The 14135-nt window shown below is 42.0% G+C and overlaps 1 protein-coding gene across 1 annotated transcript; it reads right to left on the bottom strand.

The window, feature by feature from the left end:
• Positions 1-11531: 11531 nt before the first annotated feature.
• LOC126502100 (casein kinase II subunit alpha-like) lies at positions 11532-13031 on the bottom strand. Its single transcript, XM_050142902.1, is given in 2 exon segments — positions 11532-11735; positions 11737-13031. Coding segments are annotated over 2 exon segments (1203 nt in total). The 5' UTR covers positions 12868-13031; the 3' UTR covers positions 11532-11663.
• Between the last annotated feature and the right edge of the window lie 1104 nt (positions 13032-14135).

The following is a 14135-nucleotide window of genomic DNA, read 5'->3' as shown; positions in this document are numbered from 1 at the left end:
GCCCCCCCCCCCCCCCGCCTCATCCTTTCACTTTTTCTCCATCTACATAATCATATGTAAATTAGGCTTGTAGAACACATTTGCATGGGTCTTTTCCTAATCTATTCTCATAGTCTTTATTTTTCAATCTCTTTTAATAGTCTGTGGTAGGGCCATCAAAGCCAAGGCCCCATTCCCATTAAGCCTGCGCTCTACCACCGGCTTCTATGGAAGTCTATGAATTGGTATATGTAGAACAGTCACATTCCAGGAGATTGTTGTGTGTAGTCAGAGTAAGGTCTTCCATCTTTGTGATTGTATTCATTGTCCTTATCTTTGTCATTTTTGTCATCCTCTCTCTTGCTGTCTCTGCCTTTAGCTTAGTATTTTTTTTTATTTAGAAGTTTTTATTTATTTATTTTTTTTATTGAGAATAAGAAAAAAAGTTTCTGCCTCCTCCCAGCCTCCCATTTCCTTCCCCCTCCCCCCACTCTAGCTTAGTATTTTAAGTGATTCAATTTTCCCTCTTCTCTTAGCTTATCATCATATTTCTCCTCAAATTGCCTCCAATGGCTGCTTTACAATGTGCAATTTAACTTTACATCTAATCTAAGAGCACTTTGTTTTGTGTAAAATCTTGAATTCACAGTGTCGACAGGAATGACCTTGAACTCCTGGTCTTCTGAGAACTCCCTGTGGCTGAGCTGTAGCACAGACCACCCAATACACTTTCAAGCAACACTGTAGCACTGCCCAATAGTTCAAGCCTGTGCGGTATTTCTCCTTCTCATTTTGCAACCTTAAATTTTCCTTACTCATGAGCTACAGTCATCGCTGTTGTTATTACTTTCAGCGGACTGTTAACGTCAGTCAGATAAGCTAAGAACAAGACAGTGAGAGGATGTTACTTAACCTCCATCTACTTTCTCTGTAACACCTCTCTCTGTATGCAAGCCCAAGTGTTTGAGTTATATAATTTTATTTTTTACCTGAATGAGTTTTTTCCCACTGCTTTCTTCAAGAAAAGTGTACTAGTGAAAATTTCCCTCAGAAACTGTCTGAAAAGGGCCTTATTTCTCTCACTTTGAAGGATCAGTTTGTTGAATAAGGAATTCTAGGTTGAAGAATTTTATTATCATTATATACTTTAAAATGTCTCTGTAGTCTCTTGTCTCCTGCACAGCTTCTGAAGAAGAAATTCAATATATTTATTTTATTTATATATTTATTATATCATATGATCATTATTCTTATCTTTTAAAAATGTGTGAGTGTGTCTGCATGTGCATGTGTGTGTGTGTATATGTGTGTGAGTGCCTGTGTGCGTATGCATGTGTGTATGTGTGCATGTGCATGTGTGAGTGTCCATGGGTGTGTGAGTGTGTGTGTGAGTATATGTGTGTATGTATGTGTGTGTGAGCCACATGGATACAGAGAGATCAGAAGATCCCCTGAGCTACAGGTGGTGGAGAGCAGCTCTACCTGGGTACTGGGGACCAAGCTTGGGTCCTCTGAAAGAGTAACACCCAGTCTTTATCACCGAATCCTCTTTTCAGAGCCTGAAAAAAAAAAAAGACATCTTCATTCCTAGACATATTCTTTACTTAAAGGGCACTATTTTTTAAATATTAACATAGCTATACTACCTTTTCTTTTGATACTTCTTCCATTGAGAGAAGAATGTCTCATTTTGTCTCCAATCAATTTTTTCCTCTTTGTTTTTGTTTCTGGAGGCAGGCTCTTGCTGTGCAGTGCAAAATTGTCTTCAAATTCGAGTCTCCTCTCTTAACCTCCAGATGCTGGAATCCCAGCTGTGGGTCATTTTCTATTTTCTCCTTTATTTTTGAGAGACTTCTCAGGTATAGCGTTCTAAGTTGGTGGTTGATCAGTAAGCTGATATCTTTGATTAGTTCAGGAAACCACTCATGTATTTTTCCATGTAGGGCTTAAAATCCCACTCTCTTCTCATCTCTACCTCAGGAGCCATTGCCTCACCCCACAGAGCCCTCTCGATTTTCTAAATTTCTGTTCGCTTTTAGTCTCAGGGTTCCTGTTTGATTCTTTTGTTGGTGTAGCTTCCAGTTCTGTGATTTTATTTCCTTTTACATCAAGATTGCTAGTTAGTTATGGTGGCACATGCCTGAAATTTTAGCTCTAGGAAGTGGAGGTAGAGGATTGCCATGGCTTCAAGACCAGCCTGGGCTATATAGTCAGACCTTGTCTCAAAATCCCAAGCCTGGGCACAATTTTTAAGCCTAGTGTCTTCATGGTCCAATGTTTAATCCCTACCACTGCCAAAGAAAGATATCAGAGACAGGAAAGAGAAAAGAAAGGAAGAAAGGAAGGAAGGGAAAAAGGGAGGAGGAAGGAAGAGAGGAATTTCTGTTAGCATTTATGTTTAACTTCTTGTTTCAGCTGTTATACTATTACAGAATTACATTTTTAAGTAAATTACAATTCTCTGGCCAAAGTCACCAGTCTCAATCCATTTTCTCTGTCTTCACCTCTATCGTCATGCACATGGTGACTTTAAAAATTGTATTTGTTAACTCATGATGCTGCTTTGGGGTCTGCTCACGTTCTGTTGTCCTTCATATTGGCTTACAGTCATGTGTTCCTCATTTTTGGTGTGGCTGAGGAGGAATTTTTTTAGATGGACATTGTACATGGACTATGTATAGTTAGAACCTGTAGCTATTATGTCATGGAGATCATCGGCTTTTCTTTTCTGGGTGTGTAGATACCACTTGGGACGACACTCCAGAGCCTGTGCTGATGTAGGCTGCTTTACTTCTTTATTTTAATATGTCTTTTCTTAGTGAGGAATTTTGTTATCAACAACCTCATATATGCATTGCTGTGAAAGGCTCCATCTGTCTTTTGTCCACCTCAGAGCCCAAGATGTTGAATGTTAGTGCTTTCTTCTGAGACCTGAGCATAGTTACTGTGGCATCCATCCATGGCCCGTTCTAAACTCTAATTCTTTTCACAGTGGGATTGAAGAGGGTACATTCACAGAGCTCTGCTGAGACTTACAGCCACGGACCCAGGATCATGGCTGAGGGTAGAAATATTTGGATGGCAAGGTGAGAGTCATAGCCCCTAAGCCATTCTGCCTCAGAACAGCAAAGTTTCTAGAGGGGAAGAGGTTCTCCAGTGCTTCCCCTCTCCATCCACGCTTCTTTGGCATCTTGACTCTTTGTGAATCTAATTCTGTTTCTTCTGTGAGAGCATCATGGTCTCTTCTGGCTTCTGTCCGGGGTCTGACCTGGCCAGGGAATATTCAGATACTGCAGTTGAAGCATGCAGGTAGACTTCACAAATGCCTTCTTCTCCAGAGTAGCAGCCAAGCTCTAGCCTACCCTCCAGCAGGTTCTTACTGTCCATAGTGTGTCCATTTTCATCCTTGTTCCTTTGACAATTTTGCAGTTTTTAATAAATATTTTACACTTTTATTGGTACTGAATGATGGTTGTAAGAACTACAGCCCTGCTGTAAGCCACTTCCACCTACAAAGCCATAGTGATCCAGGCTGTCACCATTAGAAGAAAAAAGTGTTGTCTTAGAACAGCATTACCAGAACCTTTGCTTTTTCTTAAGGATCCATAAATCACAAATATACTGTAACTTGAGCATGAATGTGAAGTGGTGACCTTAAAACATAAGAAAACTCATTGCAGATTTCAAATTCCAAACCCAGGGAAAAATTGTTCCAAGACAAGAGAGAAAAGGTGAGGTAAAGAATCGGCTACAGTAAAATACCTTCAATTGTCTCGGCACAAAATGAAGGGCGTGCTCCTCCGCTAACCTCAATCTTTTTCCTTAGACTGTAAATTCACCTTAAAGACAACAATGATTGTCAGGGATGGCTGCACATACCTGTAATCTCCAAATCTGAGAGATAAAGAGATTCAGTTTCAAGGACCCATCTGGACCACTTAGGGAGATCCGCGTTGGAAACAAACAGATTCCAGGAAAGGTACCATAAGATATCCCAAAGCATCAGACGGGAAATCCTAATGACTTGATCTTGATGAGTCCAGGTGACTTGGAGGGTGGCAGTAGAACACTTCTTCAGGGAAGGAACGAGTCAGCTTCGTTAGTGTGCTCACTAATTCCAGGGTCTTCTATCGATGACTCTTCCCTGAGCGCTGTGATAACGAGCTTTTATGGTAAACAGTGCTCCAGTTTGGGTGAGGGTCCCTTAAAGGCCCACATGGTAAAGACTCAGTTGAAGTGTTTATCTAACTATTCTTTATCAATAAAAACTCCAGAGTCAGATATGGGGGTTCAGAACCTGAATGATCATAAGTGGCAGAGAAGTGACCAGGGACCATCCTGTCTCTCTCTTTCCTTGATCCAAAAGAGACAAGTATCTTTCTAAACCCTTCCTTACTACTTCCTGTGTCTCTCTAATATGTCCTTGGTCCTCCAAAATCTCTACGGCTAATTTTGGTCAGTTAGTAGCTAGCTCCATCCTTCCAAGTTAACTTTATTGGAAATAGCAGGAGTGTCAGCCTCCCAAGTAGCCAGGGTTACCAGTGTAAGCCACCATGCCTGCCATATAATAATTTCTGTCATTAGAGATGTTTTATTTCCATGTTTTTTATGAAGGATACTGGTAGAATGTTTGCCTCTTTTTGTTTTGAAAACTCTCCTTGAATTTTCTGCAGTATTATGTCTCTCTTCTCTTATTTAGTATAAATTTACAATTATCTATGCTTCATATTTTGTAATTGCTAGCTATAATTTAAAGATACTAATTTTCTAAAAAAAAAAATCAATACAGTTATTTTTTCTGTTGCTCAGGCTGGCCCTGAGCTCCTATGTTCAGTTGGTCTTTCTACGCCAGCGTCCCTAGTGCTGGGAGAACATGAGCCTGTCAATCATACTGGGCTGTTGATATTAAATTCATCCCCGTCACATCCCTTAGAAGAAAACAGTTTAAGTAGAGATTTGGGCAGTGGTTCCCAGAAAGTCAAATGTCTCAAGGAAACACACAGCAGTGGAAGGATCTGGAACACCGTTCAGAACACTGATCCAGGCGCAGTGGTCAGTGGTTTGGCCCTTGTCTCTGCTATGCTGGGAATGAGATGATAAACACAGGCCTTTGAGGGCTTTTCTTTCCGGGGTAAAGACCTTGGCCCTTTCATCTAGAGTGCTGCAAGGTGCGTTCTCATTCACTCCCAACCACCTCTCAATGCCAATGGACATTAATCACCTCAAGATCACTAAAGGGCTCTGCAGATTCCTAAATGGCTCTGATGTTCTCGGCGATACATTAGAGAAATGAATAAGGTAGCGGCATTATAACATAATTAAATCCAACCCATGAGCCCGCTACTGTGGCCATGCTCTTGAAGCAAAGTTTTCTCTCAGAGCACACCGCTGCCTCTTCAAATCTGCTCCTGGGAGCAGCTAGTGCTCTCTGTCCGTGCGGGCTCTCTCACCTTGTTAGTGCAGGTTGTTCTGAGTGGCGTCCCATCATTATTTTTAGTGACAGGAAAGGTCTTACTAAACATTGACCTTGGGAATCTCCTGGGGATAGGACAAAGAAAGAAAGATAAGAATACATTATGCAGCTCCAAGGTGGCTCAGCTTGGCATTTCCACTGACAAATGACGTGACTAGAACTTTGCTTGTATTTATTTAATTTCTTTCTCCTAAGGAGGCCAAAGAACTCTATAAATGTCACTGGTATCATCTGTGCATTGCTAGCACCACCAATAAGCTCCATTTTTTTTTCTTTCTTTTCTTTTTTATTGCTTTGAGACAGAATTTCACTGTGTATCTCAGGCAGAAATCAATCTTGCTATCTTCTGGCTTCAGCTGCTTAGGCTGGGGTTGTAGATGCCTGCCACTCAGCTAGGCTAACAGAAGACATACTACTAATTACCGATACTCACCATTTCTGGCTACCATGTTTTTTCTTTCTTTTTTCTTGTTATGATATAGGTTTTCCTTCAGGAATGCCTGAAGCTATTTTATCAAGAGAGGCAGAAGAGAGCTGAACCTCCATGGAGTCCTCTCACAAGTCAGGTCATGAAAGCCTTTGTTGTCTGTTTGAGCCCATCATTCTCCTGGGGTAGGTTTGATTATCTTCATCTACTTTCAGTGATGCTGCTGAGACCAGTGAGGGAAAGTCATGCAGCTCTAACATTGGAGGGTGGGATTAAATCTTGGTTTTGCTTCCTCTTGCACACTTACACTCCCTTGAGCAGGCAGTTCTCAAGAGTCAGCTCTTAGGATTTCAGGAAATTGAAATCAGATGTCTCTGATCTAGGAGACCTTAGGCCCCTCCTGGCTCTCTCTCTGTCTCTCTTTCTGTCTTTCTCTCTGTCTCTGTCTCTCTCTCCCCCTCCATCTCTCTCCCTCTCTCTCCTTCTCTGTCTCCCTCTCCCCTATATACACACACATATATACATAATGTATATATGTACACATACACATATATATACACATTATGCATATATGTATATATGTGCATATATATTTCAAAGTGCTTGCTTTTCCTTATAAGGTCTTAAGATAAATTCCTCAATAACTGAATTTTCTAGAATAGAGTCTGCCTCTCTGGAAATGGGAAATTAGATTTATTATGAGTGGCTGTAGAGGACATTTCTGGGCCATGTCACTCTTTACAGAAGGATCTGAGGAGAGAACGCTCAGTACCATGAGTCTCCATGAACGTGGTCACAACAGTGACTTAGAACAGCTTTCCTTCCTTCCTTCCTTTCCTTCTTTTCTTACTTTTTCCCCATTTGAAACAATTTCTCCCAAAGTTGTCTAGGCTGGCCTTAAACAAGCCTAGGCAGGCCTCAAACCCATGATCCTCCTGCCTTAGCCTCTCACATGACAGTGTTACGTGTGTGTACAGATATGCCGAAATCTAATCTGTTTTCAATGTGCCTTTACTAACCTGATTGTTTCTTTATCACATACTGAGGACTAAGCTCAGGGTTTTGTACATGGTAGGCAAGCACTGTAACACCTAAGCCACATTCCCAGCTCCCTGAGAGCTTGTTGAGATGAAAAAGTTCTTATATCAAGCTACTGAGGTTTGAGGGTTAGTCACCACAGCATAGCTTGCCTGTCCTGAATGACTTATCCATCTCTTGAGAAGATTACCTGCTCTTTCCACTCTCAATGTCTTTATCACCTCTCATAAGAGTCATGGTTAACATGCCAACCATGCTAACCGGGGATGCAGACTCAGGGAAAAATTTCCATTTTTATGACCAGATTAGGTAGAGAATGGTTTTATAGAAATGGAGGCAGGAGCTAATGCAGTTGGTTGAAGAGAAGCTGTCTGTCTAGACTTCTTGTCCCTCTGGACAGTTCCCCTTCTTCACAGGTATAGGGAACAGGATCTTTGGGGGAACTTGGTCTATGTTCTACTACTGAACAAGGCAGGTCAGAGAATTTCTTGTGGCCAGCTCTTACACAGAAAGGTAGGGAGAGTTGGAATAATATCTCCAGGCTTCAAGGAAGAGAGGCCTGGTTTCTCTGACTGTCTTGGGGGAAGAAGGGGAGCAGACAAAACTCAGGGAAATGACAGCGAGGCTTTTGTTTCTTGGGTCTTTGAGTGTCTTTTTTCCCAAAGCCCTGAGCATGCCACAGGATTGTAATTTGCTGTATACTCTTCCTGCATCTGAATAAATATATTTACTGGTATGTTATGGTGAAGGACTTTCTCATGTTATCTTTGAATTCTTGAGATAACCTTTACGTGGTGATGTTGGCGTATGCACAGGTTTGATTTGCTATACACTACACTGAACGGATCAACATTTTAATTATTTTTACTAAAAGACTGCAGTGAAGCAGATTTATCATGTTCACTGCTCGACTTATCCTCTGGCTTCCATGGTAGACTGCCTTCCTTCCACTGTCTTCCTGTTCTCTGAAATGGCTTCTCTAAGAGAGTGGTGTCCTACTCCTTGCCCTAAAGGAAGTTGCTACATCTTGGGCCTAGAATGTTCTTGAAGGGTCAATCTGCTAAAGCTTTGACCCTCAAATTTTGACATTATTGAGAGTTATACCAAGAAATAAGAGGAGGAGATTCGTGTGAAGTCGTCAGATCACTGAGAATATATCCCAGAAGGGGATGATGGTCTTCAAGATCTTTCCTGTTTGTTCATGGCATCAGGTGAGTGGTTACATTGCCGCAATCTTCTGCCAAGATGTGTTCTCTTGCAGTCCTGAGCACAAAGAAGCACCAGCTATGTGTGGCCTGGAGCTTCTAAAACGTGGAACCGAGGAAATCTCCCTTTCTATAAGTTGATTGCCTTAGAGTATTTATTGCAATGACAGAAAGCTGACTTCCCAGGGATGCATTTTAACAAGAATGTATTAAGGTGGTTAATTAATTAGTTAAGATGGTCATTGGAAGACTAGTTATGCCATTTAAGGATTGATTTGAGTTAAGAAATGATGGCGGCTTAGGCTAAAAGGCAGCAGATGGGGTAGAATTGAACTATCTTTTACAAAAAAAACTTCTTTTTGACAATTGTATAGGTGTATGTAATGCATTCTAATAAAAATTCCCCTCTTATTCTCTCTTATTCATGTTCTCCTTCACAAGTCACTCCCTTTTCCTTAACAAGTCCCCCTTCCACTTCCATATCCACTGCGTTCAACCAGGGTCACCATGTAGGCAGTGGTATGTCCCTAGTCACTGGGACATGGGCCATGTACCCATTCACCCTCTCTAGGAGTCTTCATGTGCCAATAACTCTCTTGGTGTGAGCTATCTTGGTGTGGTCTTTATCTTTGAGATTACTGAAGACATTTGAATTGTTTCTATAAATAGGAAATGAAATGAGATTACAGTTTGGGATTTTCACCTGTGTAGCTGGGTAGGAAATGTTTTCTTAATGTGGATGGGAAACTGAGGCAGCAGGAATCACTTAAGGGTTGTCAGGGGGAAAACTGGTTCTGTTCTGGATCTAATTCAACAGGAAGAGCAAGTGTTAAAGAGAAGATGTATAGCACGCAGGTGTGAACAGGAGCTTGAGGTAGAAACGGGCTAGCCTCTGTGTATTGCTGGTATCTCAAGCATTAGAACTAGCAAGCATGGTGGTACACAATTGTTATTCTAGCACTTTAGGAATGGAGGCAGGAAGAGCACAAATTTCAGATTAGCCTGAGCTATAAAGTGAGTTCCAGGCTAGCCTGGGCTTCACATAGTGAGAGCCCAACTCAAGCAAAGCAAAACAGTAGAAACAAAACCTAAAACGAAATAAAAGTCCCATAGTTGATATCTGGAAGAGACAAAGAAAGTTAGCCCATGGGCTTGGAGCTCATTCTTAGGAGTTTCCCAGGCACTTCAAAGCCTTCCAGTGCTACAATAACAAGCGAGTGTGGGACTTGGAGGAGTAAAGAATGCCCCTACCCGACACTACAAGATTCCCATCTTCTGAGGAGGGAAACTGTAGACATACTTAGAGGACAAAATGCTAGCAAGTAATAACAGTCTCTGGGTAGAGCCGAGAAAGAGGCAACTTCTGTTATTGTCTCCTTAGGCTGTGATCACCATACCCACCTTCCCACTAACTCGTGTTCAAAGCTAAATAAGCTCCCTCTTGCGCATGAGGGTTTCCCCGATACCCACCTAGTCCCAAATGAATCCGGTGGGAGAACTTACTGCAGGCGCCACTCATCTCTCATCGTAAATATTTCATGCCCATCTAATCCCACTTTAGGTTAAAAGCGCTTTACGTCCTTATGGGAAAACAGGAATGTTTCGCTTTCTCCCGAGCCGTGCCATTTTCTAGGCAGATAATTGGAAATCGAAAGTAACTTCTGTGGTCACCGAAACCAGCAAGCATCCTTAGCGTGATGAAAATCCCTTAGTGAGCTTCAGCAGAGCCCACTCAGCTCTCCTCAGACTGCTTCAAGCCCACTTTCTCGTTTAGCTATTAGAACAACTTCGGTTGTGAGGAAGTACCTCTCTACATTGTACTGAAACCCAGCTCTTTGACACATCCACCAATTTCATTTAAGTTTGCCCTCTGGGCTTTGAAAGATTACATTGGAATCCTTTTCTACCTGAGAGTCCTTTAACCACTATTGAAAACCACTAAGCCCTTTTCTTATGGACTAAATATCTTTTCCTTTGGGTCATCAATGTCTTTGTGCATTATTCTTACTGAGTCTCCCATACTCACTGAGTTGATTCTTCAGAGAACACTCATCTTTCTCTGGAACCAGAGTAGGCACCAGGGTTAGGGCATGTCTAGATACTTGACACCGTTAACATTCTGGATTCTTTTTTTTTTTTTTTGATAAATAAAACCAAACGTTTATTTACACCATAGAATTCCAACACTGGATCTTTCACATATGAAGGACAAAGTTTTATATATATACACACAGTGAGGGGTGGCAGGGCCATAACAAGAGAACTGATAGTTTCCCACAATTACAGGTCTACCATTTCTGGTTCACTGGAGATGGTGGCTCTGCTCCTGCCTCTCAGATACAATTACAACTCTGAGAGCAAGGTCTCCTCACTAGATGGCATGTGAAGAAAGGGGAAGGTAGGAGGAGAGAAAAGTACAAAGCTTAAAATGAACCCAGTGTGGCCACATCACCCGTTAGCTCTTAAGAGTACTAGCATGAAACTTCATGGACAGTATTTCTTTTTTAAAAAGCAATAAATTATGCCCCGTAACTAACTGACTTCAAAATGGCCAAGTCAAAGAAAACTGAAAAAGAGTTTGCCTTCCCTCTCCTACCAGCTTTGAAGCACAGCATGTGAGATGAAAAGGGAGCGACCGAAGCAGGAGCCCAGGAGAGAAAGCATCACAGATCTAAACTCAACTAAAATCAAAACGATTTAGGGTTAGGTCAGCAAGACATGATTCAATCAGAAAAGAAGCTTTAGGATCTGTCTGCAAGTCGGGTAGACTTTTAACATCTTGATGTAACGAAGACAGATCCACCTCCACCAGAGCTGGACTAACCCATGGACTCAGTCCTGAAGAAAGGTGATGAAGTGACCAGCAGCAGAACAATGTTCAGGATAGACTGGGTCCTCCCTAACTATTTCCTTCCCACCTCCCTTGATAAGCTACACTTTCTAATCTCTGGGGAAGAGCATGAGATCTGCGCCCCAAGAGTGTAGTAATGTGGGGAGAGCATTGTGGGAAGGGGAAGAAATCTCCACCCAAACACAGTAGCTGGGATTGAAGCCAGTTTATCTTTTTCTTTAGTGGTGATGAACTGAATTTGGAAAGGGAGAAAAAAGTTGTCCATGAAATATTCCATCTGCAGGTAATTTTTCAGGGAATACCCTGAGTTATGAAAAGTCCAAGTTTAAAAAACAAAAACAAAACAAAAAAAAGAAATCAGCCTATTATAATTTTTTTTTAAAGATTTATTTATTGATTATGTATACAACATTCTGCCTCGATGTATGCCCACACGCCAGAGGAGGGCGCCAGATCTCAGTACAGATGGTTGTGAGCCACCATGTGGTTGCTGGGATTGAACTCAGGACCTCTGGAAGAGCAACCAGTGCTCTTAACCTCTGAGCCATCTCTCCAGCCTATTATAATTTTTTATGACTCAACTACTAAATCCACAAGCAACGGTTCAGACACGGTGCTTCTGAAGTTTTCTCACCCCTCCCAACCAGGCGCAAGCTGCATCAAGGAGAGGGTGGACTTCCCCATCTCTGCTTAGGCATCAGGAGATAGATGGGGATCATTACTGCTGAGCGCCAGCGGCAGCTGGAACAGGCATCCCAAGGGAGTTGGCAGCAGCAATCACTGGTGAGCCTGCCAGAGGTCCAAGGGGTGAAGGGGTTGGCACTGAAGAAATCCCTGACATCATATTGGCGCTGCTGACAGGTGTAATGCCCCCTGGCATGCTGGATGAACTCATTCGAGCCTGGTCTTTCACAACAGTGTATAAGTAAAGATGCTCCATAGCCTCTCTTGCAGTGAGTCGTGACTGGTGGTTATATCGCAGGAGCTTGTCCAGAAAATCCAAGGCCTCTGGGCTAACAAGGTGTTGATTTTCACTGTGAACAAAGCGTTCCCATCGCTTACGAGAGTGTCTGCCCAAGATATCATTGAAACGTGGATCTAATTCAATGTTGTACTTGTCAATATAGTCATATAAATCTTCTGTTCCCAGAACCTTGGCTATCCTCACCAACTGATCATAATTGTCATGTCCATGGAAAAATGGCTCCTTCCGGAAGATCATACTTGCCAGCATACAACCCAAGCTCCACATATCCAAACTATAATCATACATCTGATAATCTACAAGTAGCTCTGGGCCTTTGAAGTATCGGGAAGCAACTCGAACATTATATTCTTGGCCAGGATGGTAAAATTCAGCTAAGCCCCAGTCTATTAGCCTTAGCTTTCTGTGCTCATGATCAATCATGACATTATGGGGTTTCACATCTCTGTGCATAATCCCCATGCTGTGACAATAATCCAATGCTTTTAGAATTTCATACATGTAAAATCGAATGTCATAGTCTGTTAACGTCTGGTACAATTGCTTGAAGTCTGTGTTGTTTACGTGTTCAAAAACCAAGGCAGGGGTTCGTGACACAGGGTCTTTTACAATGTCTGCAAGTGTGATGATGTTGGGACCACCTCTCAAATTCTCCAAAATCTTTATTTCACGCTTAATTTTCTTCTTTTTTACTGGCTTGAGAATTTTAACAACAACTTTTTCATTATTTGTGATGTTGATGGCTTCAAACACTTCACTGTATTTGCCCCTGCCTAATTTTCGAACAAGCTGGTAGTCATCTTGATTTCCCCATTCCACCACATGTGACTCATAATCCCAGTATTCTCGAGGTCTGTGCGTGTTAACATCTGTGTAAACTCTGGCCCTGCTTGGCACGGGTCCCGACATGTCAGACAGGTTGGCAGACAAAGCTGAACTTGATGTTTGAAGATCTGGCAGTCACTGTGTTCAGAGGCAGATGTAGGTAAGACCTTGTTTCAGACCTATTTTCTTCCAACTGCGGTGGAAGCGGCAGCGGCAGTCAACATTCTGGATTCTTCCTAGAACAGTGTCATGATGGGTCCAATGGGTAACATCACATTCACCTGGTCTGTGTTTCTCCACATCTATCTTTTTCTTGTAATAAAGTTACATTATATTCTGGGTGAAGATATGTGTTCTTTCTGAACAATATTAGATTTGTTTCAAATACAAAACCAACAAACAAGTGTGCCTTATTCCCACTGTTCAATCATCATCTTGTCTGTCTCATACTCAGCATTAATTTGGCCTCCTCTCATTCTGGCTGCTGCAACAAAACTACCACAGGCGGCTTAGCTTATAAACAACACGTATTTATTACTCATAGTTCTGTGCCCTGGAATGTTCTAGATCAAGATGCTGGCATCTTTAGTGAGGCCCTGCTTCCTTACAGAGGGATGGCTCCTCCTGTAATTCCACAGTCCACTTTCGTAAAGATGTTCATTTATTCATCCATATTTTTGAGACAAGGTTATACTACACCACCCAGTTTTGCCTGGAACTTGCTGTGGAATATAGGCTGGCCCCTTAAGCTTATGAGCCTCCTGCCTTGGCCTCCTTAGTGCTGGGATTACAGGTATGCCTCACCAAATCTGGCCCAACTAATTTCATTTATGAAGGCTCTGCCACTACAACCCCATCATGTCCTACACCTTTGGGGTTCAAGGCTTTAGTGGAAGGGGGCATAAACACTGTACTCAAGCAAAGCAAACTCAAGCCCTAACATCTGTGCTTTTTAGACTTTTTTTTTTTTTTGGTTTGTCTCATACCTCCCAGAACAACAGCCAGTCTGTGTCGTCCTGCACTCTTATCTATATGACTGGGATTTCTGGTCTCTTACCTGAGATCCTTTGCCTAGGCTCAGCTAGAAGAAAGTTAATTCTCAGGACAAAACTCTGAATTTTCTCCATGGAATCTTTCCCAGTGTGTCCTGAAAAACTAATTAGCTTGCTTTTTTCCTCTTTCTTTCTTTCTTTCTTTCTTTCTTTCTTTCTTTCTTTCTTTCTTTCTTCTTTCCTTCCTTCCTTTTTCCTTCCTTTCTCTCTCCCTCCCTTCCTTCTTTCCCTCCCTCCCTACTTCCCTCTCTCCTTCCTTCCTTCCTTCCTTCCTTCCTTCCTTCCTTCCTTCCTTTCTTT

Source organism: Alexandromys fortis, unplaced genomic scaffold, assembly GCF_014885135.2.
Source record: "Alexandromys fortis isolate MF-2015 unplaced genomic scaffold, M_Fortis_MF-2015_v1.1 scaffold_51, whole genome shotgun sequence".
Lineage (NCBI taxonomy): Eukaryota > Metazoa > Chordata > Mammalia > Rodentia > Cricetidae > Alexandromys > Alexandromys fortis.
Note: the sequence above shows the minus strand (reverse complement) of the source record. Positions and strands in the feature narration are given on the sequence as shown.